We start from the raw sequence: 27,201 nt of genomic DNA on the forward strand, positions 1-27,201 counted from the left end.
TACTCCGTTACGCGCCCGTCTACAGCTGTCGCCTGATATATCGTCCATTTTAGCAGATGACACGCGCTCGGCCGATCGCGTTCTCGAGTTTATTAGTGCCAGTGAAATGACGTCAGTCATTTGAAGCTTTTTTTGGGGACAACCAACCCCTTTCTGTAGTGGATTTTTAAGTCTTCCTTCTGCTTTTAGTTTCTCCAATTTTATGACTTTCGTTCCCATTGCTGCTGGTTTCCATTTTCGGTTTTTTCCTGTTTCCTAAGTCACGGACCGGGCGCTAATGACCATAGCAGTTTTGCACCCTAAAACCAAAACAAAAAAAAAAATACCAGTCGGCTCTATCATAAACTCGAACGAAAGCATTCAAGACTAACTAACGCTTTAGCTAAGGCACAAGGCGGAGCTCGCCGACACACACACTCCCAGTCGGCCGCGTACAAACTTTTGTCGATGCCACGATTCACCCGCCTTTCTAGGGGCAGTGATACCATGCATCCAGGAGGTGGGAGCAAATCTTTGGGATCGACTGCAGACCGGCTCAGTAATTAAAGACATGGATCTCAGCAGCGAAGTTTTGATGAACCTGAACTAACTGGCATATCAAAAATTAAATTACACGACTACATTCCAGTAATTATTACTGATTAAATAATACAAATATTTAAGCAGAGCTCTCGGTACTTCATGTGCTATAAAAATTTAGAGTGGTTCTTCTGAAAAAGACACAGTCAATTTCCGACCCTAGACATCCCCTCTTCAGAGTGTGAGCTCCATCACTAATGAGCTCGACTTTGTCGGAACGTAAAACCCTCGTCTCCCTGTCTGTAGCCTCCAATTTGTGACGCTACCCCGACGCCGCAGAGGCCGTAAGTCTGCTTAAACTATAGCCACGCTGGTGGTATGGGTGCGGCCGAAACTGGCGCAGGGCTCGCCAGGTGGCCCTGCTGCAGAGCTAAGGGCCGCAGGTCTCTGGGGAGACGCCCTACCCTGCCCTGTTGCTCGTAACGAGCGCCGACGCCCCGCGCTAACTCAAACCGTACACTCTGGCCCGCTCGTTCGGGATACTTGCTGACCATCCTATCTCCCATTCAAGCGAGCAGCTTCTTTCTTTACAAAGCATACACTGCCCGCCATTAAAACTGAAACACCCAGAACGTGGCAAGCAAAAAAATTCATAATAGTGTAGGAAAGACCGCTGTTAGTTGGCATAAGGGGCTAGTTCGCACATACCTCGACCCCTGCCACCGTGAAGCTACATTGCTGTCATCGTACTAGCGTGAAGTGGTTGTAAAGATGCACCAGCAACTGTAACCAGTCAGCTAGGAAACGTAACGAAGGAAGGACCGCTCTTTCATCATTTTATGATCGTAATTTTTTTTTCTTCTGCTGAACCTGCTGATCGAATTAAGAGTGGTTAACTTCGGTTGCATGAATATGCCATAATCCTTTCTTTCTGATGTGTCGTTGTGTGGTACCCATTTTGTTTTTTATATCTCTTTGGGACTAGTTGGCATAATTAGGAATTGGGTCAGCTAGCACAGCTATATTATCGGGGCAGACCGATAGGGAACGTCCCGCAATCTCAAGAGCCTCTTGATCATCCTGAAAACAATTAAGGCTGCCTGCGCGTGAACAGGTAACATTTCCATCATCACACTTTCACAGTGCATTAGTCTTCATCTACTGCATAACACTTAGGACCGCCAACACTGAAAGGCTTTATGTTAAGTAGTAGTACAGATTATATTTGTCTAAACTAGTTTAGTTACTTCAACAATTGATTTACGTGTTGAATTTTGAAGCAGCGTTTAGTTTTCGGTACCCTCATCTGGGACATCAGGCGTGTAATATCATTCAAACTATGTCAGGCTTTTCAACATTCATAGCATTATTTTATGCTTCGCATTTTATAATTTCAAATATGTCTGACGAATTTAAGAAACCGTTTCTCACTTAATCATTATTTTCTGTACGAATAATTGACAATAATGATGTGCAGTATACTCCAGACTATATAAAACGAGTCATAACCTAATTCTGTGGATAGTGAGAGAAGCGTGATAGAGTGTGAGAGAAATTGGACGCATGACGTCCCAGATGCTGGTACTACCGAAAACTAAATAGGTCTTCAAAATTCGTCGCGCAAAGAAATTGTTGCAGAAATGAAACTATAATAGAAAATACATACAATTTATACTCCTGCTTAACCTAATGTCATTCAGAGTTAGCACAAAAGAGGTGATATAGGTTAATAATTCACTCTGAAAGGATGGAAACAAAATGCTACCGGTTCGCGCGTAGGCTCCCTTAAATAACTTTGTTTTTGTTAAGTACCCCAGTACCCTGCGAAGCCTATCGAAACCGACGGCAATGAGATTCACGTGTCTACCACAGTCAGAAACGGGAAAACCCCTACATTCCCAGACGAAGATGCTTCTATTTGGTACGACCAAAGTAAAATTGTGCGGAAATTGAATTCACCTGTTCAGATAAACGAGCGCCAGACTCCTACATTAGTTGTTTAACTTAAAAATAGAACGAGTTCAATATGAATGGCTGTAGGTAGCTATAATAATAAGCAGAACTTATTTTCCTTTGAGAACTCATTGTTTGTTCCTACAGGTAAGTTCATACTGGTGTTTACACACGTAGGCGGAGTTTAATTTTGTTCAAGGCATTTTCCCTTGCGATGAAGTTTTTTTAGTTTGAAGAATCTATTCTTTGAGACGGAATTTGTCCTAAGTTTTGAGAAAATAAAATACTTTGGCTGTTGTCTGCCCCGGCATTCGTCTCCATACCAGCTTGTGCCAACTCACCCCTATGGGTATGCCAACTAATCTGCACACGATGTTAGTTGCCACAGTTGCAATTTTTTATGAAAAATTTTTTTGAGCTTACCCAAATACGTATTCAATTAATGGGTTCTACACTTTTTTTTGTGTCAAGAAGAGAAGCTATCCGCTATATTCACTTGAATGTCAGTAAACGGTTGCTCAAAAAACAGAAAAATCAAAAACCAAAATCTATGCCAACCAGCTGCGTTGTCCCTTACTGCATTCTTGGAGATATGAATGATTAACATTTCAGTGCAACCGTATAATGCAGATCAGACCAATGCCAAGTATACAGTGTGCAATGTATATAAGTGCAGATACTTCTGTTGGCGGCTGAGGGCGGTGTACTGTACATTATATCACTATTTACGTAATTTGCAGACTAATAATTACAGCCGTTAAAAGTCGTGTGTTTTTAGGTGGGTTGGTGTCTGGAAGTAGATGTGGCAAGAGCAAGCCAATAATTGTTATATTCCGGTGGGCAGCAGGTTAGGTGTTGAAGTGTCGACGCGTGGACGTAAAACTGTGACTCTGTACTGACAGGCATAGTCCACTTAGTGCTGCAGTACGACCTTGTAGAAAACATCAGGTAGTAAATATTATGACGCGTTTATGGGAAGACAGTGGTTAAAATGGCTCTAAGCACTATGGGACTTAAAATCTGACGTCATCAGTCCCCTAGATTTAGATCTACTTAAACCTAACAAACCTAAGGACAACACACACATCCATGCCCGAGGCAGGATTCGAACCTGCGACCGTAGCAGAAGATCGGTTCCGGACTGAAGCACCTAGAACCGCTCGACCACAGCGGCCGGCTTGGGAAGACAATAAACAACACACTGATGTGTGTACTTAATGGAGGAAACACATATAAAAATATCCTCACGCATACCCGTTACAACATGTTTAAGCTGTATAAAAGGATTACACGGCGGTTATCACATTTCAGTGTTGGTTATTTGTGAGAAAATCGCGTTACATCTCGTTCAGGACAAGGCACCTGCCGGCACGTATCGGAATTCGATAGTGGCAGAACAACGGCTTGTAGAGAGTGCAATTTATCGTTCGGCGATGTCTGTCCTCGTGTTGGTCAGGATATCATGACTGCCATACCAATATAGAAGAGGTGGCATATGGAGGACCCTACTGACAAGGGAACCTCCCCATCGCACCCCCCTCAGATTTAGTTATAAGTTGGCAGAGTGGATAGGCCTTGAAAAACTGAACACAGATCAATCGAGAAAACAGGAAGAACTTGTGTGGAACTATGAAAAAAATAAGCAAAATATGCAAACTGAGTAGTCCATGTGGAAGATATGCAATTTCAAGGGTGATGCGCAGGCAGGAGCGCCGTGGTCCTGTGGTTAGCGTGTGCAGCTGCGGAATGAGAGGTCTTTGGTTCAAGTCTTCCCTCGAGTGAAAATTTTAATTTTTTGTTTTGAGACAATTATTATCTGTCCATCTGTCCGTCCGATGCGATCACTTTTTTTGGGAGTGATAATCACATTCACAAGAAAACCTAAGGGCAAGGTAGAAGAATCTTTTTACCCATTCGTCAAGTGTACAAGTTAGGTGGGTCGACAACATATTACTGTCATGTGACGCACATGCCGTCGCCAGTATCGTATAGAATATATCAGACGTGTTTTCCTGTGGAGGAATCGGTTGACCTATGACCTTGCGATCAAATGTTTCGGTTCCCATTGGAGAGGCACGTCCTTTCGTCTACTAATCGCACGGATTTGCGGTGCGGTCGCAAAACACAGACACTAAACTTATTACAGTGAAAAGAGACGTCAATGAACGAACGGACAGATCATAACTTTGCGAAAATAAAGAAAGTAAATTTTTCACTCGAGGGAGGACTTTAACCAAGGACCTCTCATTCCGCAGCTGCTCACGCTAACCACGGGACCACGGCACTCCTGAACTCCTATTGTCCTTGCTGTTGCCTATGTTGCGCAAGGACTACTCAGTTTGTATATTTTGCTTATTTTTTTCATAGTTCCACACAACCTCTTCCTGTTTTCTCGATTGATCTGTGTTCAGTTTTTCAAGGCCTATCCACTGTTCGAACTTATAACTAAATCTGAGGGGGATGCAATGGGGAGGTTCCCTTGCCAGTGTCATGCAAGTTCTCAGCGGCTCCATGTCATTAGCGCCCAGAGGATAGACACACCGTTCGCTCGACAGTGCGAGATCATACAGCCACGTTCCGTACTGTAAGATAGAGAATGAGCACAGGCAGTATGAAGACGTCTGGACAATAACGTGCCACCGTGGTGACCGTTTTGCTTCCTTTAATGTGGCGATATAGAGATACGTGGCGACAGTGGTGCTCGCGACAGAACTATAAGCATTATTTACATTTATGGTTTGCCGGCCGCGGTGGCCGAGCGGTTCTAGGCGCTTCAGTCCGGAGCTGCGCGACTGCTACGGTCGCCGGTTCGAATCCTGCCTCGGGTATGGATGTGTGTGATGTCCTTAGGTTAGTTAAGTTTAAGTAGTTCTAAGTTGTAGGGGACTGATGACCTCAGATGTTAAGTCCCATAGTGCTCAGAGCCATTTGAACCATTTATGGTTTTAAGGATCCTTCATTGGAACGCTTTGTCATCGACAGCTGAAAGGCCAAAAACTTTACACACAAAATAGACGCTCTAGTCACATTAATGTGACCACTGTTTCTGTTCGACGTCAAAGTGCAATAACTACTCACAGACGGCAAGCAGTAGCACCAGGAGTGGCGGGTATGTAAAGCATGTCGGGGGACGCCGAAAACAGTGCAGTTGTTGTAATGCGGATGCGGATGTGCAAAGGAGCAAAATTATTGGCTTTCGAGCCAACAGTGGAAGCATTTCCAAAATGGCTAACACTGTAAACTGCTCATGTGGCCCCATGGTTATAGTGTACCGTGGATGTCGAAATGGCGCCGTCCAAAAACAGTGCTGAGGCAACTGTGTCCACCAGGAGCCATACATGACAGGGGTGAACGATGGCATTGGAGATGTGTACGGCCAGTAGTGTTTCCTCAACAACCGTTCAGCGAATGTTACTGTGTGGGGGGTAGAATGCTACACAGGTAGAATGTTCGTAAGAAAGAGTTATTTCCATTTTATACGTAATAATTGGGGCAATTGCCTGGCACGACGGACATCGACAATCAGGATAGACGTTCCTCTACCACCGTATCGTTTCGGCGGCATTTCTTAGACATCCGCCTTATAAAAGTAGCATGTCTGACTTCTCATTGGTGTAAATGTCTGCGTGCCAAGTATGTTGAAGCAAGGATAATGCGAAGATGGACGACACGCTTACTGCTAGTTCCAGTGCGGACAAGTAAACAGTCGAAAGGATTTATACGTAGAACCAAGTAGCTCGGCATGAGCGTATGTACAAAGCAGTAGCCGATTCCGACCGACCTGTCTTTCAACTTTAGTATATTTCTCGGATTATTTTGAGGGAAGTTTCAGTGTCAAAATTAACAAACGTTATATCAGTGTAATCGTCGTTTCAAGCGCTTTCGGACGCCATTAAAAAGTACGTTATTCCCCTTTTGATTTAAATCATACTTACTTGAATATCTCGCTCGATACAAGAGTTAAGACTCTTTCTTACATACCGAAGGACGTTCTCCTTTGCATACTATCATGTGCCGAAAGCCTCGTTTCCATATGTGGGACCGTTCGCGAAATAAAATATATGTTAAGTCTTACGTGACTCATCCTGTATATATAATTTGCCATCCATTAAGAGTTAAATCACCTTATCTCACAGTCAGTATTCTGGTTTCAGTTCTATGTTTCTATGGTGAGGCAGTCTCCATCTCAATATTTGACAAGTAACTTTATATCGACCGCTGAATCCGGCGGCTTCTATATTACTAAATAGTTAACCAGGTGTATAGTCTCAGTTGCAAGTTGCCTAAATAAAAGGTTCCAGGATAACAAATATTTCATTTCCAATATTTCGTATAATTGTTGACTGTTTAAAAAAATTAAAATGTTATAATCTATGATTAAGACCTATAACCTTAAATATTTAATACAATAAATCAGGCATTAAAATTAGGAATAGTGTATACGTCGTGAGGCAGTGTAACTTACGGCGCGCAAATTACCCTTGCTGTTTTTATCCAGTATTTGAGGATGAGAGCAAACAAAATCAGATGTGTGTGAAATCTTATGGGACTTAACGGCTAAGGTCATCAGTCCCTAAGCTTACACATTACTTAACCTAAATTTTCCTAAGGACAAACACACACACCCATGCTCGAGGGAGGACTCGAACCTCCGCCGGGACCAGCCGCACAGTCCATGACTGCAGCGCCCTAGACCGCTCGGCTGATCCCGTTCGGCTGAGAGCAAATATTTTCGAAACTTATTCTCACTGACATTCCGCCACAAAATTATGGAAAAAAAAAGTTTATTGCTTGCTACATTTTCGCTATTCATGCAGTAAAGCTTTAGCATCAGGCATGACGTCATAATTTATTACGCCTTTACTACGACGTCTACTCACATCACATTTTGCAGACAGCGTCGAAATACACCACTGAGTGTATCTGCAAAATAATATCGTTGTACGACACATAGTTCAAAATATACGTAGTCAAAACGTCCAAATCTGCGAAAAATTAGCTTTCATTAAAAAAAAGTGTGTTGTGTTCTTTAGAAAATCTGGAGTTAGTGACAAGAAAGCTGAAACTATGTGTCACTGTTTGTGCTGAATTTTGAAGGGGTGGCATAGTGTGCAGGTTGCTTTACCGCTGCTTTTATGCGTAATTTGTTGCTCCTGATACGATTCAGGCACGACAATGGAGAAGGGTTAACTACGGTCTAGATTTTTCACGTGAGTGGGTTTAGACACGAGTTCGGAGCTATGAGCAGCGATAAGAGCCTTGCAGTTGAACCAATACCAGCCGCTAGGTGGGAGCAACCAGCCCAGCCCAGCCCAGGCGAGCAGGGTCGTCCGCGGCCCCCCTTCGGCCATAACGATCGCGTGCACGCTGGCCGTAACCAGAGCGCGAGGCACGGCTCTCGCCCGGTGGTCCTGCAGCAGGGTGCTGGACCACACACGGCCGCGGTCACTAACTGCAGGGCTTCCCACTTATTCACAGTCAAAGTTATGCAGGCGGTGCAGGATCCTAGACCGAGTATTTCGAGAGGAGGAGCAAGCGGTAGGGAACGAACGTTTCGAAACCTGCGAGCTCTTCAGTGAGCACTATTTGTCAGGCACATGCCTGTAAAACTAATTACGTTTGTGCTTCGACTTTATATATTATTTTTGTAGGTAACGCAGCCAATGCGTGATGTGTCCGTGGTGCATTTTCCGATGTGTCTCTATTGTCTCTATCTGTATAGGCAAAATAATGTGAACACCTGTACTTATTTGGGAATGGCTTGTTAATAAGGAGTTGCGCTCCCATTTGCCTGTAATAAAGCTGTTATTCTTCTTGGAATACTGGCATATAATGATTGCATGGTCTCCAGTCTTCGATCAGAACCTCTTCTAAATCCTGTCGTGACGAGGCAGGCGGAAATATGCTCTCCGCTACAATACCGCCCGCAAGGATTCGATAATGTTCAAGTCCGGGGACTGTGCTGGCCAGAGAAGACGCTGCAATTCGGTTGCTTACTTCTCATTTCACGATAATACTGTCCTGGCTGTGCTAATGGATGCATTATCGTCCTGAAATATGATATCGTTGTTGGGGAACAACATTTGAATCATGGGGTGCATCTGATCACTTCAAATTTTCACATAATCGTTGGCTGTAACACGGCCTTAGAGAGTAATGATGGGGCAAGCAGAATACCCTGATATGGCTGCCCGGACCATCATACTTCCACCTCCTGCTTAACCGTTGGAATCAAGCAGTCAGGTCTGTAGGCTTCTTTTGGCGTTCTCCAGACGTAAACACGGCCCGATGTTGGAAATAACGAAAACGATGACTCGTCGGAGCATTTGAAGTGTTTCCACTAATCAGCCATCCAGGATTTATGCTCGTGACATCACGTTTTACGCTTGTTGTCGTCACTGATGGTTTCGGTATAGTAGCTCGTTCATGAAAGTTTGCTTTATCGACTTCTCAGGGGACAGTGTCGATAGATGCGTGGTCTCGAAGATGGCTATTGAGCTTTGGAGTGACTGTAGCCGCCGTAGTTTTGTCTTGTTTTGACACAATTCTTGTTAGCGTACGATTATCTCTGTCACTTAGTTTCGATTTGGGTCCACTATTACGTTTACACGATGATGTCTTTCCATGTTTCCTGTACGCTGTCATGACTGTTGAAACAGTTGCTCAATAAAGTGGCTCTCTTGGTCACATGATACAGCTAATCGGGCCCCCACAATCTGCCCTCTTTGTAACTGTGTTAGGTCTTTCATTGCACGTCGACTTCGGCCTCTGACCGCAAATACGAAGTGTGCACTACTCGTACTCAACCTGCACTGATGCATAGTCCGTACTGAAGACGCACAGTCTATCGCGACACCTGTGTTAACTGAATTGTTGACCATAAGACACAACCATCCCATTACTGCCACTGTTCACATTATTTTGCCTGTCCTCGGTACGTTCATCTTGAGGTGTGTGTTGAAGGAGATTTTGGTACCACGATCATACTCCCCCCTTCCGCCCCCCCCCCGTTTCCTGTCACGTTGAGAAAAAATGTGCATGATAACAGCGTCTGTCAGTGAGCTCCGAGGCTTCTGATTTTCCCGTCGTGTTCATTTCGTGAGATTTATAGGTGAGCAAATCATATAAGTTTCCATTTGAGGGCGTTGCTGCAGATAATTTTCAACGTAGTGCGACTCTGATGCATTTACATAAGTGTCGACATGTGTACAAGAATTAGTGTAGCCTTCGCATGTTTCCGGCGTGGGTTCGGTGAATGCCAATACGTAAACTATGGCAACGTTGTTAGCAAATGGGTCCAAATAAGACCAACGTGCTGTTGTTATTGTTTTCTTGGCTGCCGAAGGACAAACATCGGTAGACGTTCATCGGAGAATGAATGGCGTGTATGGGGTAGCACGTCTTGAAAACCAGCGTTGTGGAATGGTGCCCCAAGTTACGTGCTGGTCGCGTTTCGACACGAGACGCCGGTCGATCTGGAAGGCTAACTCGGAGAGACACGACCACCCGCCCTATAGTGTTGATCTCTTCCCATGCGATTATCACGCCTTCAGTCCCTTAAAAAAGGCGTTGATTCCGTCGGGCGAGAATGTGCGGCAGGCAGTTACGGACCTCTTCACGCAGCACGACACGGTGTTCGTCAGACGTGTATATTCAGCATGTTGCGTCGGTTGGATGATTGCATCAATACTCACGGCGATTTTGCCTCTTTGGCATACCGATTCTGGACTGTACGGCTTTCGAACGGAGATTTGTTCATCGCCGTTCGTATGTTGGACGGCACTTTCTCGTAATGTTAACAGGGAGTAAACGTCTCCATGACGCACAGCCTCTGGCCACTGGAGTTTGATGAGCATCTCGGTTGCACTGTCGCGCTTATCAAACGAACCAACGGAGAATCGAGCACCTTTTCTTTGGACCCCGCTTTTGTTAAGCGTGCCCGGTAAGAGTTCAGGTTGACAAGCAACTCAGTGAGATTCGATATCGCAGTAGAACATGGAGAAGATCTGGTTGGTTAGGTCTTAGCTGTGTCTTACTGTGCGACACACATCAGGAATCGAACTAAACAACAAGTTTGCTGTTACCAGACATTATTTACTTATTTCCGTAACGGGTTTCGGAAGTTTAAATCCCCATCATCAGGTGTATTAATATGGATTAACACGGTATGCATGTGTTGTGTTCTGGGGTAACCTGAGGCACTGCCCAGTAGAGAAAAAAGAAACATACTATTTCAGTATGTGGCTCACAGTTTTGTGGAGGTCTTTCATTGAAAGGATGAACGAAAATATGAAAGTGAAAGTAACACAAAAATAAAATTAACGTGATGTAAACTAGCGAAGAGGCTGCATGAATACCAACAGAGCACATACACAGAAAAAGATCTAGAAAGATTACACGGACATAATTGTCGCTCCACAAATTTACAGCTTTAGCGTCTTGCGATAATTAAGACGTGAATGGCTCCACTGGTCACACGCCCTTTTTCTATCATCTTACACCATACACACCATTACTCTTTGTAAACACTGAAGGCGGTAAAGATGGTGTCTGTAATCTAGTAAGTACAACGAACATGCACCAAAAGAAAATACCATTTCTGAGGAAGTGTCAAAGCACTGTCGAAATATTTGGTTGCATAGATATAGAAATGTAAGTGTTAATATCTTCAGAAGTCAGAGATTCCTTTGTCAAGATTACATAGCTTAATACTCCGTACACATCTAAATAATCAGGATGACAGGTTAGATAAATTACGTGCAGTCAGGATGGCAAAGTTCCTGGGCAATAGTCTTTGCGTCAATGTTCTGCATTAAATTACATACGTCTCCGCAATGTTTCATTAAGTGAGGACATGGGACACTGACGATGGTGATTTGTCCGTCGGATGGGGACGTTAAGCTCGGAGGCTTTCACAATATATATAAATGACCTAGTAGATAGTGTCGGAAGGTCCATGCGGCTTTTCGCGGATGATGCTGTAGTATACAGAGAAGTTGCAGCATTAGAAAATTGTAGCGAAATGCAGGAAGATCTGCAGCGGATAGGCACTTGGTGCAGGGAGTGGCAACTGACCCTTAACATAGGCAAATGTAATGTATTGCGAATACGTAGAAAGAAGGATCCTTTATTGTATGATTATATGATAGCGGAACCAACACTGGTAGCAGTTACTTCTGTAAAATATCTGGGAGTATGCGTGCGGAACGATTTGAACTGGAATGATCACATAAAATTAATTGTTGGTAAGGCGGGTACCAGGTTGAGATTCATTGGGAGAGTCCTTAGAAAATGTAGTCCATCAACAAAGGAGGTGGCTTACAAAACTCTCGTTCGACATATACTTGAGTGTTGCTCATCAGTGTGGGATCCGTACCAGATCGGGTTGACGGAGGAGATAGAGAAGATCAAAAGGAGAGCGGCGCGTTTCGTCACAGGGTTATTTGATAAGCGTGATAGCGTTACGGAGATGTTTAACAAACTCATGTGGCAGACTCTGCAAGAGAGGCGCTCTGCATCGCGGTGTAGCTTGCTCGCCAGGTTTCGAGAGGGTGCGTTTCTGGATGAGGTATCGAGTATATTGCTTCCCCCTACTTATACCTCCCGAGGAGATCACGAATGTAAAATTAGAGAGATTCGAGCGTGCACGGAGGCTTTCAGACAGTCGTTCTTCCCGCGAACCATACGCGACTGGAACAGAAAATGGAGGTAATGACAGTGGCATGTAAAGTGCCCTCCGCCACACACCGTTGGGTGGCTTGCAGAGTATAAATGTAGATGTAGATGTAGAGGCCCCCTTGTTATTGGAGAGGAGTAGACTACGTGCTGGTAACGGGTTTCAACAACTCCCTTACATCATCATTATCATCATCGTCATAATTATACAACACAAAGAAACTACACTATGCACAGAATGAGATTTTCACTCTGCAGCGGAGAGTGCACTGATATGAAACTTCCTGGCAGATTAAAACTGTGTGCCGGACCTAGACTCGAACTCGGGGCCTTTGCCTATCACGGGCAAGTGCTCTACCATCTGAGCTACCCAAGCACGACTCACACCCCGTCCTCACAGCCCCACAACTACCAGTACCTCGTCTCCTCACAGAAGCCCTCCTGCGAACCTTGCAGAACTAGCACTCCTGGAAGGAATGATCTGCCAGGAAGTTTCATATGAGCGCACGCTCCGCTGCAGAGTGAAAATCTCACTCTGGAAACATCCCCCAGGCTGTGGCTAAGCCATGTCTCCGTAATATCCTTTCTTCCAGGAGTGCTAGTTATGCAAGTTTCGCAGGAGAGCTTCTGTGAAAATTAGAAGGTAGGCGACGAGGTACTGGCAGAAGTGGGGCTGTGAGGACGGGGCGTGAGTCGTGCTTTGGTAGCTCAGATGGTAGAGCACTTGCCCGCGCAAAGCAAAGGTCCCGATTTCGAGTCTCGGCCCGGCACACAGTTTTAATCTGCCAGGAAGTTTCTTACACTATACACGTTCCCATTACACTCGACGCGCTACAAAAACACATACGACACAATTCTGACATATCCGCAAGGAATGTGGCTCCACGTTTGTGGAAGGAGAATGCATTTTGCCACAGGCGGCTGGATCTACACCGTGGGCTATCCTAGCCAACAATGGCATCTGAAGACAGCAGGAATATTTGAGAGAGCGAGGAAAAATTTTGTGCACCACTGCAACGCGTGTATTGATACTGGCGGGTGTCACTTGTAACACACCTACTTCCTTAGATACGTCCGTGGAAAACCTAAAAACAATTATCTGAGTGTCCGTTATACCAGTCTAAGGGTCGTTAGTGCGTAACATTTGTTCAATCCGGGTGTTAACTCACCTCCTTGACTAGCAATCTGGCATTCAACACGCAACGCACTACGTGCTCTCCACCGCACTGCTGAACGCTCAGAAACGATCCAAACGATTCAGTCTGTTAATACGGTAGAGCACCCTCAAGCGGCAGTTGGCGTATACAGCCGGAGTACGCGAACTACATGCGGGTTCTCGAAAAGGACAAGCGTAAACCACGACGGTATGGTGAAAAGTAATGTCTCCGAAAATTTTATGTGAAAATTCTTAAAGATTTTTTAAAGAAAACGAACTTTATTAACATTCTACATTTTTATTCTTCATGACTACCTTTTTATTTATCATCATAGTCACCCTTGCGACGAACACATTTCTCCCAGTTTGTTGATACTGTCACTGTAGAAAGCGTGATTTTGTTGACAGAGCCGCGACCTCGCCTTTGCTTGCAGTAGTTCATCAGTATCAAAGTGAAGTCCTCGAAAGCGTTCTTTAAGTTTTGGAAAGAGATTAAAATGGATGGGGCCAAGTCGCGACTGTATGGAGAGTGACCTATGACGGTGAACCTAAGGCGTCTGATTGCTGCAGATGCCGCATCGCTCGAGTGTGGTCTGCCATCGTCAGGTGGAAGAAAAGTATGTTCCGTACGTGGACGAACTCTTCGAATTCGAAACACTATCACAGCACGCTGTTTTTTCACGCACCGAAATAGATGGGTTACACAACCGCCATGTTACACGCTACAGTTCGGAGCCTTCTAGCCGCAGAGGACTGCAAATATGTAGATATGGAGAATAAATGTTTAGAATGTTAATAATGTTTGTTAATAATATTTGTTTCGTTCATAAAGCTTTAACAGTTCTGAGACAGGAAATTCGGAGGTATTACTTTTCGGTACGCCCTCGTAGCTTTTCACTTCGTCGTCCGCTGCCATAGCTGAGTGCTCAGTGCGACAGAATGCAATATGAAGGGCCCGGTTTCGATTCCTGGTGGAGCTGGACAAAGTTTCCGCTCGGCCACTTCATTTCACCCCAGTCGACTCGCAAGTCTCCGAAGTGGCGTTAACCAAACAGATTTGCACCAGGCGAACAGAGTACCCGACGGGAGGTCCTAGCCACACGCACTTTTCATTTCACTTTGTGGTAGTACCTCTATATGACAGTTGTTGTTATGATAACCTTTGTCAAAAATGGTTCAAATGGCTCTGATCACTATGGGACTTAACATCTGAAGTCCTCAGTCGCCTAGAACTTAGAACTACTTAAACCTAGCTAACCTAAGGACATCACAAACATCCATGCCCGAGGCAGGATTCGAACCTGCGACCGTAGCAGTCACGCGGTTCCGGACTGAAGTGCCTAGAACCGCTCGGCCACCGCGGCCGGCTAACGTTTGTCGTTGTGGATGCAAGGTTCTTCTTTAAATGCACCTATCAGTACACCAAATTCTTCCTATGTCCAAACAGGCATGATGCCTCTGTAATGAGGGCCATCCTTTATGTGACGTTGGTGTTACTGGTACACATTCAAATGTGCTTTCGCTTGATATTGCTCCGCACATTCGGAAAGATTCCATAATGTGTTTTTTCCACGCTTTGACGTCAGAGACTCTTTACGTTGCACGATGACGTGCTATTCACGGCCCATATGAGTCCGACATTAAGCTATACGAGCAGGTCACGTGGTAACTCTGTATCATTAGAGAGAAACTATTTTCAGTAGTTCCCTAAATTCATTGCTGCTAGCAGTAAAACTTTTAATACATCATATTGCTCTGGTAGCAAAATTAAGTATGTGCATCATCCAGGTAAACCGGCCTCTACCCTACGTCTGAACTCTCCAACAGCAGAAACAAGAGCGTCCTTCTGTTTGTTTGTTTGCCTGTGTCACCTTCTTCCACCTACACTATGACCGCCGAAAGCGAAGTATACAGAGACATAATGGCAAAAGTATGTTTCTCTGAGCGATGGCAAAAATGTAAATTTAAAAAAAGTGATTAGCATATCAATCGCTCAACTAAAGTCAGCACATAGCAAGCTGATATTGTACTTCAGGTATGAGCTTCATTTATGCCTTTTTCGTACATGCTGTCTGTCAGTAAGAAACAAAACATTAATTTCCGACTGGTAGTTACTTGTCTTTAATTTTCAGTTTTCCATCTAATTTTGAGTCTAAAGCACTGGTGCACCCTTTGCAGTAACATCACCAGCCGAGTACGTCTCCAGGAAGCAGTTAAAAGCGTCAACCTATAACCAAACAATACTACGTCCTCTTACTGCTCGTGAGGCGCTGTAGTTTAATCTCCTATCGTTAGCGACACGCCTGCGACTACTCGTTAGTCAGCTGTTAAGACACTGTTCAGTAGGAAAAGGGCTGAAATTCCTGACCGCTCATCCAGATCCAGCCAGAATACTGGGCAGATCGTTTAACTGTTACACTGCTTATTTCCTTAGTATGTGGATTTCCAGGTAAATACGATTACTGATGTGGGACTCCGTGCAGTTGATCAGCGGTAAAATTTCGTAAGAGTGATCCAAATCAGCCCGCCCATGGAAATTCTGCGCATATTAAATTTGTCGGACCGGGACTCTAATCCGGAACCTTGGTTTCGTGGGAAATGTTCTTAGCGACCGAAACAAGTCCAGTCACGATTTACGCCCCACTCTCACAGCTTTATTTCTGCTAGTACCTCTCTAAAACGTTCTCAACCTGCCCGACGTATTCCCGCCAACCTTGCAAGACTAGCACTAACGGAAGAATTGTGGCTGAACCAATTATCCACAATATTATTTTTCAGACACGTTTTTCCAAGATACTTCGAAGTTTGGAAGACAGGTGATAAGCTACTGGCGGAAGTAAAACAGTGAGCGTGGGTTGTGAGTCCCGTCTGGATGGTTCAGTCGGTAGGGCTCTTCCCCAAGTAAGGCAAAGGTCCTTGTCCGGCACACAGTTTTAATCTCCCACGACGTTACGATTCAACACACACTCCGGTCCAGAGTGAAAAATTCATTCCGGATACTGAATTTTGTCCGTTATCATACTTCAATACTTAGAGGTTAATTTTGATGGTGTAAAATTGTTGTTTGTGACTAACACTATTTTGCTGTAATAAGAAAAGGAAGTGCACTATGTACCTAGACAGGATGCTAAACATCTGAATATTTCAGATTTGTTACCTGTACTATGTCGTCAAAGAAATTTTGAAATACCTACAAAGTTTAAATTATGACAACCGGAAAAAGTGAGTCAGCTTAAAAACGCATTGAAATGGAAAATGAAAAATCTAGGAAATATGTTAATACAAATTGAGTAAAGTGAATGGGCTGCTGTTCTTCAGAAAGATGGTGCCTGCAGGAAACACTTAAAAATTTTGCTGTGATGTTTAAATTTTTTTTCCTTTGTTGCAGGAACGCAAAAATGGGTCGCAGTGGATACACATGCGTGCGGCACGTGTTCTGCACGCTGAATGTCATCATGTGGGTAAGTCACATGTTGTTTACATCAAAGTTCTATCGCTACCATATGTGGAGGCCGTAAAGTATTTAATTGCAACCAAGGCGAAACAGAAAGCATGAAAGTACACTCGAGCTGTCACATGTCAGTCAATATGAAAGCCTCAGACACTATATCCGAAATAAACATAAATTTTAACCATACATTGTTCGCAGTGCCACAAACGGTCTGAAGAGCAGGGTAGCTCATTAAACCTGTGTCTGAATGAGGTCACGCAGCAGTGCTCACGACCAGTCTGATAGATTCCTGTACTGCTATCCTGGATTGCGTCTTAAGTTATCTTACATATATTATAAACGCGAAAATTTGTGTGTGAGTGTATTTGTACTCGTTGACGCTGAAACGGCTGGACGAATTCGGAAGAAATTTGGAATGGAATAGCTTGTATCCTAAATTAACATATAGGCTAGTATATGTTATAGTCCAATATAGTTATTGATTTGAAGAATGTAGTGCCAAATGTGAAGCAGTAAATACCCTTACAAAACGCTATTTACTCTTTGATTTTTGAATTGTATTTTTGAAAATGCCTTTATCGTTTGACGTGCCCTACATAATACCATTTGAAGTAATGAATACAATGCTTATCCAATCCTCGAAGTGTTTAATCCATACTTCCATACAAGCCTGTTTCATTTTAGCCGCTGAAGGCCAGGCGTATCTTATTGCTTCTGAGACAGCGGCGGTGTCATTGAAATGCTGTACGGAAGAGGGATTTCTTGCCTTTCATGCAGAACGTGGCAGGATTTAAGTGAGGCTGGATTTGATTATCTGCTGATATCTGTTGGTAACAGGCACACACTTAAGGGCAGACGACCCTGTTGCACGTACAAATATTACAAAATTTGCGCTACCCCGAACTTTCTTTGTCGGGTTAGGATGTTCGTTACTCCTTCACGCTGGAACTGCTGGACGAATTTGGATGAACTTAGGAATGAGGGTAGCTTAAGCCCTGAATTAACACACAGGCTAGGTTACCTTTCACTCCGGAAAAAAGAAAATCCCTGTTCCCATGGGATGGTCAACGTGACTACTATTTCCATGGGATGGGTAACGTGACTAAAAAATCATCCTTGAAAGTTAAATATCAAATGGATGCATTGAGTTTAGCCAATAGATTAGTTTTTCGCCTAAGTAAACGAGTGAGTTGTGTTTTGTCAGCTCGTCCTCCAAGTCTCAGTACCTCCAATAGAGAACTTTTGTGATGGCGCGCAGGCATTAACGTTTCTTTATGAATAGCTGTTACTCAGCGGAGAGCTGCTAGTTTAAACAATTATTAGTAATTCGAACATGTTAGCGTTCTTCCTGATTTCTGTGTTTACTCCGTTTCCATCAATTAATGAGTATGGGAAACTGTCAGAAAGAATAAACGTTCCTAGATGTTAACGCTTATGGACATTTGCTAGCCGGCCGGGGTGACCGAGCGGTTCTAGGCGCTACAGTCTGGAACCGCGCTACCGCTACGGTCGCAGGTTCGAATCCTGCCTCGGGCATAGATGTTTGTGATGTCCTTAGGTTAGTTAGGTTTAAGTAGTTCTAAGTTCTAGGGGACTGATGACCTCAGAAGGTAAGTCCCATAGTGCTCAGAGCCATTTGAACAATTTGACATTTGCTAAAGCTTTTACCAAAGTAAAAACTCCTAATAAATACTGTGGGGGGTGTTATAGTCTGTCAGCGATAACAATCAGATATGACTGAAACGGAAATAGTGGCCCGAGGCACGTGATTTATCCAAAACTGGAAGGTTGCCCCATCGAAGTAGAAAGATTAAATTAATTACATACCAATCCATACCAGTGCAGTATTCTCGCATGCTGTCTAGTCTGCTTGTTAGTGGAGACATGATCACCGGATGAAACATCATCTAAGAAACTAAACTCCTTCCGAACAGCCCGTGAAGGATCAACGGTACCGACCAACCACCGTGTCATCCTCAGCTCTTAGGAGTCACCGGACGCGGATGTGAAGGAGAATGTGGTCAGCACACTGTTCTCCAGGCCTTTGTTAGTTTTCGAGACCGAAGCCGCTATTTCTCTGTCAAGCAGCTCATAAATTTGCCTCACAAGAGCTGAATGTATCCCGCTTGCCAACAGCACTTGGCAGACCCGGACGGTCACCCATCCAAGTGCTAGCCAACCACAACAGCCCTTAACTTTGGTCCTCTAATTGGAACCACTGCGGCAAGCCCGTTGGCACAAAAACATCAGCTACCTCCTCAAAAGAGTGCACTGGTCAGTTTGCAGTGGTGTACATGATATGGTACAGATAGCAGACGATCATGTCTTTTCTCACCGATGATTTAAATCCTGATAGAAAGTCGTGTGTGTGTACCAGTCCTTTGCATGGAATCAGCGTACTAGTAGGTGTCGATGTCGAGACGTGATAGTGTCACAAAGGAGCTATCGTGTCTGGATGTGTTCATGACGAAACCGTGAATGGAACTGTTCGATGTGTTCGTGTATCAAATCGGATTGTCCGACGTGTCTGTAAAGAATGGTGTACCACTAGCAGCATGAAACACGGTGTTAAGAACAGTGGTCGTAAACAGATCCTAGCCGATAGAGACTGGAGACGAGTGTCGTGCCTTGTCAATGACAATCGATTACAAGCCCGACAGGTATTGCTGCCGGCAATGCAATGCGCCGAGTGCACCTTAACCCGCCTAGTATGGGAGGTGTAGCTCAGGCGGGAGGTGGCTCTGTGATATTTTACGGTGTGTTTTCTTGACATGACTTCCCCAGTGTTAGCAGTGCATGGAGCAGGGAGCGGGAGGGCCAGGTCATAAAATATAAAAGTCTTTTATTCCTACGAGTACTAACAAAGGAAATTTGGCACAATTTAAGTAACAATCATCCATATGAATTTAAAAGAAGTAGACTTTCACAACCTTCAAACGAACAAACTGAAAGAAAAAATCAAAATAATATCTGTAGTAAACGCGTTGGGCAATATTTGATCATTCATTCACAGCCGGCGTCTACAAATTCAGTTACGAGAAACCCCACTTGGAGCCCAATTTAAGAGTTCTGCAACATAAGGGAGCAGAGTTATACAGTATACATGATTCCACGAGAATACATTTAGCTGATTATTCACGATAATGAATATTCGTGCCGAAATTAATTACAATCCAAACAATGCTCGGCACGCAATTAGCCATGTAAATCACTATGCTCAATAAATGGTCACAAAAGAATTCATGCCAAAGAGAGACTGGGCTCGTGGCCCTAAACAGAACTATAAGCTTCTGCAGAAGTAGACCCTAAAAACAGCTTATCTAAAATAACAAGGGACGTATGTGAAAGGCGCCTTTACTTTTAGTTTACTCCCCCAAAGCCTAGCCACAAGCCTTAATGGGTCTTTAGGGAATCATTCACGTTTAACTGAAGTGCAACAAGTTCAAGCTCATCAGAATCACTAGGATCCAAGTACCGGGTGGTTAAAATTAAAAGTGCAGCTACTCACGGGGGAGTTTCGGTGTAGACTGTTGTTATCGTATGGCATCGAAACTTGGTAAAATGATACTGCGTTAATGCGGAACCGATTTACGCGGAAAAAAGCAGCTTTAGTTTTGGACACCAAGTGTATATCTGGCTCTCCACTTTTTGTATGATATCCACGCTGTAATTTGTCAAGTCCTAATGTGAGTGGACAGTATGGATATTGAGAAGAGAGACTGTGAGCTGTTAATGGAATTGTTTTATGTGAACGGCAGCATAGAGAGAAAAAATGAAATTAACGTGTAGCATTGTTGGCCGTGAAGCCCCATCCGGCGAAGTTCGGCCGTCGCGTAAAAGTCTTATTTCGGTCGACGCCACATTGGGCGACTTGCGTGCCGGTGATGAGGATAACACAACACTGTGTTATCCTCCCGGCCGGGAATCGAATCGGGGCCCGCTGCATGGGAGGCAAGCACGTTACCACTCAGCTTTTTTTTTATTTGTTTTTATTTTTGGCTCGAACCCACGACCCTGAGATTAAGAGTCTCATGCTCTACCGACTTTTTTTTTTTTAGTCAGACGCCTTAACCACATTTTTTTATATTTTCTTTGTTAGTAACAATAATATTTTATTTATTCATTTAATTTTAATGTCCCAAAAGAAAAATCATATATAAAAAAGAAGGGAAAGAAATATAGGGCTCTGGGTGTTGTGTGCTGTCCTTAGGTTAGTTAGGTTTAAGTAGTTCTAAGTTCTAGGGGACTTATGACCACAGCAGTTGAGTCCCATAGTGCTCAGAGCCATTTGAACCATTTTGAAATATAGGGCTGAAGTGACATCCTCGTCACTTCACTGGGAGTACATCCTATTCCTCGGAACAACGTAAACCTGGGACTCCCCACCGCTTCGGGGGGGTTATGAAACATGCTGCCTAGAAAGTTCGCAAAATACGTTTTATACTTAGAGTGGCGTCGGATGATTTCGTGTTGTTCTAGTAGATAATGCCAATAGTCCATGCCCGATATCAAGGTCCGCGAGAGCACATAGTGCGATGCGTGTCCTCCAATCCATCGGATTGCCGATGTTTTTTGTGAGGGGAAAAATACAGCGTCAGGGAAAAATAAAGCGTCCGTCGTGACCGTTGATTCGTGGGTGCGTCGGAGGAGGGCCATGATGCGTTGCGTCAGCCGCCAAACATCCTTTGCCCCACCGCACTGCAGGGAATGTTCGTCGGTGTCCTGCATGCCACATATAAGGCAGAGCGGGGAATCTACCATGCGAATGTCGTACAATCGTTGGCGGTTGACTGTCTTGCGGTTGATTAGTGTATACCATGACGATCGCGCTGCTGTGGTGAGGAGAGGTGTATGGACAGCTCGCCAAATCTGTCGCCAGTTTCGTGTTGGGTATTTAAGTTCGACAACATTGCTGCCATGACGTCGCAAGTATCGATATATCTCACGGGTAGTGGGGATTCTTGTGGAAGATATCTGTAACTGAACATAACTAAAATCAACAAAAAATCGCGCGACGTGAGAAAAAGAGGGCGAGATTGTGCCTACCGCCATCGGTGGTTCAAAGGACGTGGGAAGAAGCACATCCAGGATGGCCGACGTGATGGCGTGTTGCCGTTGGTTCCAAGTGCGTATCGTCGCTCGCAGGTATAGAGCTAGAGCCTTGTTCCGCACATCCGTGAGGTTAAGTCCTCCAGAATGGTGTGGGAGAGTTAAAGTCTTGTATTTGATCTTAAACAACATTCCTTGGCTGACATAGTATCCAAAGGCCGCCATTAATCTGTCAGAAATACCATGTGGCATTGGCAGTACCTGTGCCAGGTGCGGCAGTGGCGAAGCCAGGTGAACATTAGCGTAGTCCACCCTTTGGAGGAGGTCGTGCGTTCGGAGTGAATTGTTGCGTGTGTGCAGTCGGACGTTCTGGAGGAGACGTCGATAGCTCGCCGCCGCTGATTGCCGTAGCGATCGGGTGAACAATACACCTAAGCATCGCAAGATGTCCACCGTCGTAAACGGACTGTGCAGAGCGTCCACCCCTCGACCGATGTGCATGATCTTGGTTTTATTCATGTTGACCCTGCTTCCCGCAGCTACTCCGTACGTAGTAAGAAGGGTAACCAACTGACTTACTCCGTTCTCCGACCGGACGAGTATCATCAAGTCGTCGGCATATGCACGACACGTGAAGGAGCTCGCACGGTGTCGGACGCCTGTTACAGTCCGTCTAAGAGTCTGCATGAATGGTTCGAGCGCTATTGTAAACAGTATCATCGACAAGAGACACCCTTGCCTAACTGAGCTGCAAACAGGAATCGTTCCTACCTCCCTGCCATTGACTCTCGCCGTCGAAGAAGCGCCGCGAAGGAGGCGCATGAGGACGGTAATAAAATCCTGTGGTATCGCCATGCATCGCATGGTCGAGTCAAGGAAATTGTGGTTGATTCTGTCAAAGGCACGATCAAAATCCACCGATACCAACGCCGCTCGCATGCGACAAGCTTCCGTCAGGGAAATTACGTCACGGTATTCACCGAGGATAGAATGTATGTTGCTCCGAACCCCTAGACAAGCCTGGTCTGGTGGTATTGTATTAGATATTACAGTCTTGAGCCTTGCCGCCAACATTCGCGCAAAGATCTTATAATCAGTATTGAGCATCGTGAGCGGTCTAAATTGATGGGCGCTGACACTCGCTGTCGATTTCGGTATTGGTATAAGTAGTCCCGCTATGAACTGCGACGGAACGTCCGTGTCAGGGCTCAATAACTCATTATACATCAATACCAACTGGGACGTCATTAAATCCGCAAATGCGCGGTAAAATTAGTGTGTCAACCCATCTGGTCCAGGGGATTTATGCACCGCACCCTTCGCGAGTGCGCCCCGGATGTCATCTTCCGTTAGGGGTTCCAATAGCGCCTCTGCATCCGCACCATCCACCTCCGTTTGCATCTGTCACAAAATTTCTTCTCCTGTCCGATTGTCCGTCGGCGTCCCAGTGAAAAGGAGGCTGTAATGCTCCAGAAACTCAGTAGCAATGTCCTGTTGTGACGTCAAGGGTCGACCATCGTCATCATGGAGGACTGTGATTAGGGATCGGCGATTACGCGCATGTCCCTTGGACACATGATGCATGCCAATACGTTCTCCATCGACGTTGTCCAATCACCGAGCACGGATCGAAAGTCCCTCCAGTCGACGTCTCTTGATCGATAAAATGCAGGCCTGAATGCGATGGACTTCCGCTTGACGCTCGGGCGATGGGGCCCTGGAGGACAGGTCGCGGAGCACCATGTAGTAATAATCAAGGTATCTCGGAGACATTTCGCTTTTTCCTTGCCATACGTGATGAGAGCTCTTCGTATCGTCGGTTTTGCACACTGCAGCCACCACGAAAGAGCCGTACGGTGCATCGGCAGACGTCGAGTGCAAGTCTGCCATGTTTCTTCGATCCGCTGGCGACATTAGAGATCCACCATTAAGGATGAATTAAGTTTTCAGGAACTACGACTCCGCCAGACCCTCTGCCGTGGGAGGGTTAACGTGCATAAATATGCAAGGTGATCCGTAAAAGCTGTGGGCCAACGTTCAGCAGCCAACACGTGATCTCTTAATCCGTCAGAAACATAAATCCGATCCAGCCTGCTCGCCGAGTGGCTAGTAAAATACGTGTAGCCCTCTCGCTGCCCATGGATCTTTTCCCACGTGTCCATAAGGGCCATGTCCCGGCAGATCGTGTTCAATGCGTGGCAGGAGCTGAAATTAGGAGTTTGATCCTTCGGTGTGAGTACACAGTTAAAATCCCCCCCCCCCCCCCCTACCATGATGTGGTCATACCTCCCATGGAATAGGGGGGCAATCTCCTCCGAGTAGAATCGTGCACGCGCCTGTCGATTGTCAGATCCGGAGGGTGCATAGATGTTGACGATACGAATGCCGTTTACGGTCATAGCCAAACCCCGAGCCGAAGGGAGGTAATCGAGGTCACACATCGGAATCCCTTCCCGGACTAGTATCGCTGTGCCACGTCCTCCATCTGGAGACGGCGCTAGGTAACTGTTGTATCCATGCACGTCGGGAAAAGCAGCATTGCAGGTTTCCTGCATCAGCAGAATATCAACGTCAGTGGCGTAAATCATGTCCCGGAGAAGTTGCATCTTTGCAAGCGAACGTGCGGTGTTAATGTTCACTGTGCCCACCTTATATGCTTGGTTCGTTGTCGTTGTCATGCTCGTGTCATGTCATTGAGAACTCCAAAGGCTTTAGTCCACTATTCGTGCTCAGAGGGGTGCCCTCCAACGGGCTGACCTCCTTTGTTGTCGTTCCGTGGTGTGCATCCTGTAGGTGAGTGGTCATCATTAGGGGGTGGCAATTCCTGTATGTCTTCGACTGTTTCCGCCCAGTCGCAGTGGTCATCCATCCGAGAAACGTCCTCTGATGTATTTCGACGTGGCCGCTGGGACATTGGTATCCCTGACTCCTTCGTCGGCAGCGCTGGGTCAGTCGGTGTCAATGAAGAGGGACCATCTGAAAGGCAGGACATCCGGTTACCATCTGACGGAATCCTGTCAGCGTCCTCTAAAGGCACGTGTTCTGTGTCAGACAGTTCTTCGGCTAGGATAACTTCCGTGTCCCCTAGGCTAGGGGGGGACGTGTCACCCGAACTATGGCGACGCTTTTTGCGACGCTTCGGCGATCGCTGTTTGCGTGCCCTGCCCTCTGCTGCCTCACTGTGTTCGTCGGTCGTTCGTTGGTCCGTTGCCGGCGCCACTGTCTCGACCTCTACTTCCACGCCGCGTGCTTCATGTGAGTTTTCGGAAGGTTCCTCCCTCAACTGACGTGACGTGGGTGTAGGGACATTCTCCGAGTCACCTCCATGCTCCCGTAACTCGGTCTGCTCTTGCATAAACACGTCCTTGTCAAGCTCCGAACTGGGCAACACCTCCCGGCGAGCCACCGACACGTACGTCATCGGCAGTTGAGTAGGAACTTCTCGCTGGGACGCTTCTCCACGTGGCAGTTGCACGACGCGGCGTTGTATGCACTCCGAGCGGATATGTCCTTCTCCACCACAGCCAGAACAGGTGCGTGGCTGGCCATCGTAGATCACAATAGCTCAACATCCGCCAATGTACAAGACGGGATATGTTTAGTAAGGACGATCCGCACCTTTCGCACGCAGTTTAGCACAGGGTAGGCACTAAAACTTGCCCAGCGTTCAGGCGTATGACTAAGTACCGTTCCATATGGTCGCAGCGATTCAGTAACCATCGATTCTGGCACCTCAAAAGGTAATTCAAAGATCCGAATGACCCTCACACCCAGTCCTGAAGGAGCTACTGTTACATCGCTAATATGGCCATCAGAGTGTCGGAATCTTTATCCTCTTTGAGCAGCGGAGAGAGTTCTTCCACACGTAGCTTCATCGGTCATCTTTACGTACATTGTACTGCTTACAATGGACAGGTGTATTCCAATTATGTCTGCAGCAGGTAAACGAACTTCTTCCCTCAAAAAACGCTCTATTTCGAAAGCTTTGGGTCTGGCAAATTCGTTGTCGAACGTAAATTGGAGCGTAGTCTTTCGAAAATTGTGCGCCATGGCGATCGAGTCAGACAACAACACTCGCGAGTACCGGCGGTGTAAACACTTCCTCGTCCACGCGCGGCCGCGGCCAGGACAGCAGGTCCGTGCCGCGCCACCGCCTAAAGCAGACTTTAAATGGTTCAAATGGCTCTGAGCACTATGAGACTTAACATCTATGGTCATCAGTCCCCTAGAACTTAGAACTACTTAAACCTAACTAACCTAAGGACACCACACAACACCCACTCATCACGAGGCAGAGAAAACCCTGACCCCGCCGGGAATCGAACCCGTGAACAGTCAGCTAAGCAGGCGGACAGCATAGAGAGAATATAGCCAGTTGAAAACCTGAGGAGGGGCCCGATGTCATTAAACGTCTTAAGAAGATTATAATGAAATTCGAAAACACTGGTCACCTTGGCTTGGCATCTGGAGACAAAGGCGTCCTTTCCCAGTGGAAGTTATTGACGAGGTTGCTGTTGTGATCGACGACGCAGCATGTGCCGCGGGGAAGTGCTGGTACTCGCGCAATGTGACGAGGATTGTCCATCCCGTGGTCAACAGTATAGAAAGTCCTTCGGTCTATTTTACACTGGTATCTTTACAAGATTTAGACTGTGCAGCAATTGAAACCTCATGTTCCGAAGCAACGTTCTGAATTTGCTCTTCGGTTTCTGGCACGGATCGACGTTGGTTTCATTTGACCAGGCAATATTCTGTAGAGTGACGAGGCATATTTTATAGTATAGAGGGCAGTGAATACACAGAACTGTCGAATTTGGGGTACTATTAAACCGCGTGTTGTGCACTAAGCGGCGTTTGCGACTGTGTGGTGTGGATTCGCAAGCACCTTCATTCTCGGTCTGTTCATCTTTGAAGAAGATACACCCAGACGGCCTGTCACGTATACAGTGACGTCTGCACTTTATGGAGACCGTCGCGAAAGATTTGCTAATCGCAGCCTTAAAATGGTTCAAAGGCTCTGAGCACTATGGGACACATCTGAGGTCATCAGTCCCCTAGAACTTAGAGCTACTTAAACCTAACTAACCTAAGGACATCACACCTCTGGAGATAATTCTCGTGGAAGGCTGCGGGCCGAGGTAGGTTTCGAACCTTCGACCGTAGCAGTTGCGCGGTTCCGGACTGAAGCGCCTAGAATCGCTTGGCCACCGCGGCCGGCCCGCAGCCTTCCACGAGAATGTTATCTCCAGAGGTTTTCCAGATGCATGGCCCGCAAGATCACCTGATCTGAATCCATGTGATTCTTGGCTCTGGAGGCATCTAAAAGAACGCGTTCATCTGGGACACGTCCGGCCTCTACGTAACCTGAAGGCGTGTATACAGGAACACGTTGGTCAGA

General features: G+C 45.7%; 1 protein-coding gene across 3 annotated transcripts in view; it reads left to right on the plus strand.

Annotated features, from left to right (window-relative positions):
* The window catches only part of LOC126252923 (tetraspanin-9), a 548,137-nt gene that overhangs the window by 411,386 nt on the left and 109,550 nt on the right, over positions 1 to 27,201 (plus strand). For all 3 annotated transcript variants that reach the window (XM_049953912.1, XM_049953913.1, XM_049953911.1), the window contains one exon: positions 16,692 to 16,764. In XM_049953912.1, the coding sequence (XP_049809869.1) occupies positions 16,702 to 16,764 (63 nt within the window). In that variant the 5' untranslated portion in view covers positions 16,692 to 16,701. The remainder of the gene's footprint in view (positions 1 to 16,691; positions 16,765 to 27,201) is intronic.

Source organism: Schistocerca nitens, chromosome 4 (assembly GCF_023898315.1).
Source record: "Schistocerca nitens isolate TAMUIC-IGC-003100 chromosome 4, iqSchNite1.1, whole genome shotgun sequence".
NCBI lineage: Eukaryota > Metazoa > Arthropoda > Insecta > Orthoptera > Acrididae > Schistocerca > Schistocerca nitens.